This window comes from Frankliniella occidentalis, unplaced genomic scaffold (genome assembly GCF_000697945.3).
Source record: "Frankliniella occidentalis isolate FOCC.00 unplaced genomic scaffold, Focc_3.1 Scaffold84, whole genome shotgun sequence".
Taxonomy (NCBI): Eukaryota; Metazoa; Arthropoda; class Insecta; order Thysanoptera; family Thripidae; genus Frankliniella; species Frankliniella occidentalis.
In genome coordinates this window covers 957,019-964,509 of record NW_026267213.1, presented here as the reverse complement: position 1 = coordinate 964,509, position 7,491 = coordinate 957,019, and the positions used below count along the sequence as shown (strand labels likewise).

The window sequence follows — 7,491 nt, the reverse complement described above, 5'->3', positions numbered from 1 at the left end:
CCCCCCCCCTCCTTTTCCCTCTGGTCGCGCACGTGCGGAGGGTGCACCCAATAAGCTGGGCGCAGCGAGTCTATTCCCGACCCCCTGGTTAAGCCGCTTGTTTGACAGCCACTCTGCCGGCCAGCGCCAAGGCGGCGGCGGGTGCGGGTGGCGGGGGCAGATCGAAACACTTCCGTGGACGATGCCGAGTTCATCGTACAAAGTCAAGCGCTTTGGCAAGTCGGTGGACCAATGCGGCAAGAGCGTAAAGTTCTCCTAATGCTTCGACCAGCAGCGGACCCGGGGGTGGGATGGTGGTGGTGGTGCTCCCGACGACACTAGGGGGAGCCGGTGGCGTTGCCGCGCCCGCGATCTTCAGCGGGGGCGGCGGCAGGGTCCTCCGGGGACAGCTGGATGACCATGATGAGGTAGGTCGTCACCGAGCCGATCATCTGACGAGTGTACATAAATCCCCTGTAAACCGAAGTAGCCCAAAGCAAACTCTCCAGGCCCACAACAGTTTTCAAGATCACGTACCCCTTGTAACATGGTGTAGTCCAAAGACAGGAAACCGTACGCTGATACTTTCAACCCTTGGTGCAACAGCTGGTGAGAAAATCTACGCATCTACACAAGTGTGAAGTTAATTTCATAACTGTATGAAAATTTTGAGAGATGCTATTCTATTTCCTTACCTCCCACCGAAGTTCCGGGCTCATCTCGTGATAAATTAGGAGCCTTTGAGTCAGCTCCATGGTACACCGCGACTGAGAAAGAGACACTTTTCTCTGAGATCACGCTTCTTAGCGACAAGTTTTGGGAGTACGATGAGATGGGGGTTGGATACGAGTGTTACTTCAGCCGTACAGCAGGACCAACCAGACCCGACCCGATCCCATTCATATCATAACCTTGGCCTACCTCCCGCTTGACCAGCTCTCCCGCCGTGAGCACGCCGAAGAGGAACAGCGCCACGAGCCCGGACCAGGCAAGCGCCATCCCGGAGCATTCGTCCCTGTCGGTGCGCCAGATGTATAGGCTAGTAGTGGCGGCCGAGAAGGTGACGAGGACCATCAGCAGCAGCTGAGATATTTAAAATGTATGTTGTGAATAGTCTGAGCCCATACGAGAACGTGTATACAGTAATGTAATTTACAATTCAACGACCTGATCACTGATCACAGTTAAAAGTTTATGTCCCTGAAAACTATTAGCGTTCGGCGTTGCCATATCGTATGGATTAAAAGGTCTCTCACTACATAGCTCGGTGAAGCTTTGACTTCCCTGCTGTTGAAAGCGCCTGCATAACGCTGGGTAGGCCAACCCGCCGTGCAGCCGTGTTGAGCCGGCGGCCCACCTGAGTGTGCAGTATGGGCCGCCGGCTGCGCACAGCTGCTTGGCGGGTGGCCTACCCTGTGCGCTGCAGGCGCTATAGCTCGCTCCATTCTGGACCGCTCCCAAAGGTGTCCAACGTCTCCTCGCGGATCTCCCCTCTTGGGCACGTCGGGGCACTTTCAATTGGGGCTTGATGCTTTGCTAGCTCACTCAGAAACTCTCACCTCAAGGCCGTGCGCCGAAGTGAGGAGCGTGAGAGCGTGTCGCACCTCGGCGTGCAGGGCATGCACCTCGCGAACCTCGCCGTGAACTGCGGGAAACCTCAACGTTGCATTACATATGATCCAACAACCAGGAAAGTGCAGCAGCACCTCCACCGCCGTCACTCACGGGATGGAGCGACGCCGGGTGCTGGGCAAAGCGCCCCGACTCGAAGCGGCGTTGGATCCCCGGGTTGCGTAGTGCGGCTGGGGTTGGCCCATCGGGTAGCAGCTCGCGACGCTGCGAGAGAACACACAGGGAAACTGAAAACAGCCGTCAAGTCCAACCGCGCTAAAGCCGGGGACTGTTACCTGCTGGGTACAGGGTGAACGGTCCCTTTGGCCACACGGCGGGGACGAGGGCGTTGTGGCTGGAGGCCCCGGGGGGCGCCCGGCCCCGGGTCATGGCGTCCAGGCGTCTGTTCAGCGTGCGTACCAGCAGCCAAAGTAGGCCGACCTGCGCCGTAGGACGGGAGTCAGTGAGAGCCGTCACCTTGGCACAGAAGGGAGCGACGCGCAAACAGTCTCTAGCCCACCTGGTTGCCGAAGATCAGGCAGAAGAAGAGCTGCAGCGGCAGACTGGGCAGGTGCGCGAGCCCCAGGAGGGCGGCGGCCTCTTCGGGCGCACTCCCGTCCGACTGGCGCCTGTCCTCGTCCGGCTCCGTAAGAGATAGGAACACCGCCACGCCCACCAGGTAGGCGACGAGGCACAGCACCGTCCCCGCGACCTGCGCGGCCGCCCAGCGCGCCCGGCCGCGCCCCGTTAACGCCCGCGCCGCGCACTGCAGCAGCTGGTTCAGCGCCGCGGCCGCTCCGCGCGCCTGTGGCAACGGCGGGGGTAAGACTCGACATGTCGCACCCTGCATGAGATCTCCCGCCGGCGGTGAGCGCGGCCCGGCTCCCCCCGCTCCCCCGCAGCCTTGCGGACGCAGGGCAGGCCGACCCGCCACTCCCCCGCGCGGGGCCGGTGGCCTACCCCGAGTGTCGCAGGCGCCCTGGTACATGAAGCAAGCCACCGGTTGTTAATGAGAAACACTTCACTCGGGCGCGACGGGTCGAGAGGTTGCATCGGCCCATCGTAACCAACTCGACAAGCCACTCACCTCGCTCCCTGACTTTTGACAAACCTTAACGTTGGCCAGAACGAGCAGCGTCACAGCCACCGAGTCGTTGAGGCAGGTCACGGTGAAGACGAAAATGTCCGCGCGAAACAGCGAGCCGGCGCGGTTCTGCGCCCGCCTGTGGGTAGGACGGGGGGCTGAGTTTGTGGCGGAGGGTTCTTGGAGCAACCCAGAAAGTCTGGTCGCCAAGGAAATTTTATTTTCAACAAATCTCGATTCCTGACCCGGTGGGTGCGGTGCTGTACAGGGAGAGGGCCATGCTGACGGCCAGCAGCGCCGTCAGGGCCCCCGAGTACAGCGCCCAGGGCCCCGAGTGGCCGCAGCGGGCCGGAGAGGCGCTGCAGCGCAGGGGCACCAGGCCCAGCACCCGGCCCGCCACCAGCAAGGGCCGTGCCGCCAGCACCGTGGCAGCCCCTCCGCCGGGGGTGGTCGGGGACCGCCGCTTGACCAACGCCATACCAAGGGGTTATAACCTTCGGACCTCGGATCCGCTCGGATCACACGAATTTCCCTGAACAATCTTTTGTTATTAATGACGGGGGAAAGTGGCAAAATGTTTACATCAAACTCGTGGTAACAAACCTACGAGGGTGGATGCCGCCACAACGTTCGTTCTCTCCCTGGCTGGCCGTGCCGCAGCGGGCGAAACAAGGGCGCCAACTGGCGAGCTCATCGCGTACTCGAACGAGAAGCATCCCCGCACTGACCTACGCTGATGGGGGCAACGGTCTTGTGACCTCAACTTGAAAAACGCCGTTTCAATCACGGAGAAAGTGTAGCAGTGGGCGTTCGAGGACAGGGGGGTCAGCGAATGTATCGATTTTTAGACGCTCCCCAAGACTCTCTCTACCGAAGGGTGAAGTGCCCTCCCCCCTCCTCCCCTCTGTCATAGGGCCACAGAGGGCACTCGGCTTTTTCTATTGTGTTTACCTTGATCACACTTATCACCCCAGAAGGCGTGAAAATCACCGGCCTGAATTACCGTGGATAAGTTCTGATTTTAATTGACATGGCAGAATTTTAATGTAACTGAAGAATTTAAATCAAAAATGAAATTTATTTTCAGCTTGAGTCCATCACTATCAAAACTGCGACAGCACCAAGCAGAAGTTCATAGTGTTCAACCAATTCTGAAGCTTTGGTGACATACGTGAATTTCAATATTACAATAAAAACGACTTGATGGTTGGTCTAGAGCTATGAAATAGATTTGCAATCAAAGTCCAGATTTTTCCATGACCTCTCGACAATGCAAGGTATACGTTTTAATAAATCACCATTGTTGTGTTAAGTTCACTGTTCATAGGAACCATACTTCCAGTTCATTACTTTCCTAAATCACCTTGATAAAGTCTGAGCTACAGACTTTATCTAACCTCTTCCAATTTCGTGGCATGAAAATATAACAAACTCAACATAATGGTCCTCCAGAAAACTATGAATTAATTTCAATGTCAGAAGGAATGAACTAGACATTTACACAAAGGTCAAAAAAGAATTGAAGAAAATGTAAGAAGAAACTGTTTATTTCTCCCCGAACAATTACATAAAGTAGGTGTTTGGCTTCCTGTAAGCAAACCTGGGAGCCAAGCTGCGGCCCTGGATTCGCTTGGGAAGAGGGAACTTGATTTTGGAGTCGTGGAATTGCTTCACCAGTGGCCTTCTGCAGTTGGCAGCCTTAACTTCCTCACACTTGATAACCTGATAACCAATCACACACAAAATGTTAGTAAGCCATCAAAGACTCCACAATAAACACCTGTCACTAGGTACAGTTTAAAGTCCCGATACTTTACACAGATTCAGAAAGCGAGATAGTTAGACTACAGTAGAAGTAATTGACAGTAATTGACAAACAGTAGAATAGAAAATTTACCTGGATAGCATGAGCACGAGCCCTGTGCCTGGCTCCCATATCACGGTAACAGGCAGTGATGGCTTGCGACACAGCCAGACTCCTGTATTCCCTGTACATGTTGTGGGTTCCAGACCTAGAGTTGTATCTAAGCCACACACCGAAGTTCTTGATCTTGGTAGGGCTCTTCTCAGGAATCTAAAGGTACAAGAAGGGAGAGGAATTAGAAACAGCAACAAGGTGATGTGTTGAAATGTAGTGAAGGAGAGTGATAAATATGAATGATATTTAAAAATATTTCTCCCTCACATTAATTTGGCACAATTTCTACACCTGAAGCCGTAACATACAGGCAACTGGCTCTAGATTGTGCAAAAGCCTACATCCCACCATTTCAAATCAGAAAAAATGTAGCTTGAATTGACAACTCACCAGCTTAATAGATACAATTTCACCAGTGGTCTTCTTGAACTTCCTTAGTTGACGCAAGAAGTACCAGAAACGGGATTTGGCTACGATAGCATCAGGTGCGAAAATACGCATCCGGTAGAGGGGGGTCTGTTCCTCATCGGTAGGGATCTTGCGACCCACAACCTCGTACTCCCTTAACTGGAAGAAAGAAAAACAAAATTAGCTAAGCAACCGACATCACATGAAATGTTTAACAGGGCTGAGGCCTATCACTGTAAACACAGGAAAGAAGGGCACCAAAACCACAAGACAAGCTGCGCGTCGCGGGAGGAGTTAACACGATTTCTAGGTAATAACTGAGAAAGTATAAGAAAGCACAAATGTGAGTACGGGATAAAGAACAGTCGCTCGGTTGACTTAGGGAAACATAACCCCACTTCATGTTCCTATCCAGTACAATGAACAAGACCTCAAATGTGGAGTACAGCAACGGGCTCAAATTTTGATAACAAAATCATAATAAAGCACATCAACTAAAAAGGGGGAGCAATCTGAAGAATAAGTTTTAGGGTGCTGGGTCCACATGGTAAGCCATGTTGCCCGTGATCGACGTCAGGCAACACGCGGCACTTTGTTATGATGAACAATTCCCGAATCATGACATTCAGAACTATATCAAAACTGACATATCGAGTAAAGCTTCGATCCGGAATAAAGTGTGCACTGCATGAACGAATAAAGGACGAAAATTGCTTCAAAAATACAAATTTCTTACCAGCCCCTTAGCCTTCATGATGCGGGACTCTGTCTACTCAGGAACCGGAAAGAAGTATTTCGCTTGTGAAGCCGGCTGCGCCACCTACAAATGCACTACCCGCTGTCGCCACTGCCTTTTAGAAAAGAGTGGTGTAACAGCTTCAACTTCCTTCAACTCACCCAAAACAGCATAGTTAAAAAGAAAATTTTCTTCACAAAGATTTCTGTTTTCTCGAAAAAATATAGAAAAAGAGGGTAAGTGTGATGTGAGTAGCGTAAACTGTTGTCTGTTAAAGCCCGTAGCCCTCATTTGTTGGCGGCCATCATGGAGGGCCTTATCCTTACGGGAGGAATCTGTTTCCAATACTTTTTAAAGGGAAGAAAGTAATTTCTTCCCGCGGAATTTCCTCGCCACTTCGTAAACTTCGTGTATATCTCTGTCCTTTAAATTTTGATTGAAGGAGGAGGGGAAATTACAATCTTTGCTTAGTCGCAGTTGGGCTTCAAGGCACGAGCATTTAAAATTACCGCGTTGGCAGTTTTCTCATCCTATTTCGGCCCCGTACCGAACTTCAATGGCCGGGGACGTCCACGGCGTCTGCCCGGTGTTTTTGTTGTTGCGGTAGTAGTAGCAGTAGAATCGTCGAGGGGGAGGTAGCGGCGGTCTCCAGCGCTCGATGCATTTTGTTCAAAACACATTAATTTTACGGAATTTTAGTTCTAACTGATAGTTGTTGAGGAGTATTTATTCGTTAAGGACTGTCGCGTATACCTAGTGTGCTGCCCCTAGGCAGAACCGGTAAGTCATGTAGGCAATTCATTCCATATACGGTCAATGGGGGACTGTTTTTGTTTTTGTCGGCACAGCAGCCGCTCTCGCCCCCGCCGCTGACCGCTGACAACAAGATCAGCGTCAAGCAAGTTCAAGGACCTTTTGTCCGACGCGCCCCCGGCATGTCCTAATTTACTGGGGACGCTATTTGCCCCTGAAGTTACACTGACGTGGTCGAGAGAGAATTTGCCCCTTCTTTCGCCCAAGTACGTACTTGTGTGCCGGTCCCCAGCGACTTGTTGCCTTATTGTCGGCGTCCATCATGTTATCAGTAGACTTTTTTTTTTGTGAAGCTAATGTTCTACTTGTCTTTAAAAAAATAATTAAGCATCCCGTCTTTTGCTATGGCTTTTATAAATTCCGCAAACCCTGCTAATGGACTTTGGAGCTTATAGCCCTGTCTCCCCCTATTATTAAGACTGAATCTGTGATAAGTGTACAACAAACATACAAGTGGCCTGTGATAAGGTGATATGGGTGGAAGAACTAAGTATCTGCTGATGTGCCAAATAGTGCCACCTTATCATCTTGAGTTGGGGCCCTGCTGCTTGTACACTGATAAGATACATTTCCTGATGTTAATTCAGCTCACAGCAACAAACCTTATTATATGCTTGGTTGTTTTGCTTAATTTTTCAGGACTTGCCAAAATGCCGGGCCTTGTGCATCTTGTTATGCTGGCCTCCCCAAGGACTGCCTTCAGTTCTCAACGAGGTCTCTGTACGAGCTTGAAACGATTCCAGCAGGCTGCTCCTATTGTATCCTCCCCTGGACCAAAGGCTACCTCAGATGTTCAGGGAGTCCCATACACTAAGTTATCTATTGGCGTTCCCAAAGAGATTTGGTCTAATGAGCGCAGGTAAATCACGCATTCATTAAGATTTTTCTTTCCCTTATGCTTTTTTGGAACTTTGGTACTCATTTCCAATTTCCCTGTCCTTA

At 51.4% G+C, this 7,491-nt stretch overlaps 3 protein-coding genes across 4 annotated transcripts in view; 1 reads left to right on the top strand and 2 right to left on the bottom strand.

Annotated features, from left to right (window-relative positions):
* Positions 1-31: 31 nt before the first annotated feature.
* On the bottom strand, positions 32-1,813 carry LOC113218259 (putative gustatory receptor 2a). Its single transcript, XM_052269140.1, has 6 exons — positions 1,705-1,813; positions 1,539-1,624; positions 901-1,062; positions 675-746; positions 517-606; positions 32-431 (listed from the first exon to the last, which is right to left on the bottom strand). The coding sequence occupies exons 3-6, from the start codon at positions 1,051-1,053 to the stop codon at positions 318-320; spliced, it is 429 nt and encodes a 142-aa protein (XP_052125100.1). The 5' UTR covers positions 1,054-1,062; positions 1,539-1,624; positions 1,705-1,813; the 3' UTR covers positions 32-317.
* Positions 1,814-4,203: 2,390 nt separating this feature from the next.
* On the bottom strand, positions 4,204-5,903 carry LOC113218254 (60S ribosomal protein L18a). The gene is made up of 4 exons (XM_026438525.2): positions 5,737-5,903; positions 4,983-5,159; positions 4,572-4,748; positions 4,204-4,396 (listed from the first exon to the last, which is right to left on the bottom strand). Exons 1-4 carry the CDS (start codon positions 5,752-5,754, stop codon positions 4,238-4,240), a joined length of 531 nt encoding a protein of 176 aa, XP_026294310.1. The 5' UTR covers positions 5,755-5,903; the 3' UTR covers positions 4,204-4,237.
* Positions 5,904-6,336: 433 nt separating this feature from the next.
* Positions 6,337-7,491, top strand: part of LOC113218260 (NAD(P) transhydrogenase, mitochondrial) — a 19,685-nt gene continuing 18,530 nt past the window's right edge. The window contains exons 1-2 of one of the 2 annotated variants that reach the window (XM_052269145.1): positions 6,337-6,516; positions 7,189-7,408. In XM_052269145.1, the coding sequence (XP_052125105.1) occupies positions 7,200-7,408 (209 nt within the window). In that variant the 5' untranslated portion in view covers positions 6,337-6,516; positions 7,189-7,199. Of the gene's footprint in view, positions 6,517-6,584; positions 6,756-7,188; positions 7,409-7,491 lie in introns of those variants that run through there. The other variant, XM_052269146.1, reaches the window with a different exon arrangement.

Coding starts and splice junctions, on each gene's coding strand:
- LOC113218259 (XM_052269140.1), bottom strand. CDS start 1,053: ATGGTCCTCGTCACCTTCTCGGCCGCCACTACTAGCCTATACATCTGG. Junction 607..674: donor GCCCGGAACTTCGGTGGGAG/GTAAGGAAATAG, acceptor ACACTTGTGTAG/ATGCGTAGATTTTCTCACCA. Junction 432..516: donor ACTACACCATGTTACAAGGG/GTACGTGATCTT, acceptor TACACTCGTCAG/ATGATCGGCTCGGTGACGAC.
- LOC113218254 (XM_026438525.2), bottom strand. Junction 4,749..4,982: donor AAATTGTATCTATTAAGCTG/GTGAGTTGTCAA, acceptor TTGTACCTTTAG/ATTCCTGAGAAGAGCCCTAC. Junction 4,397..4,571: donor CTCGTGCTCATGCTATCCAG/GTAAATTTTCTA, acceptor ATTGGTTATCAG/GTTATCAAGTGTGAGGAAGT.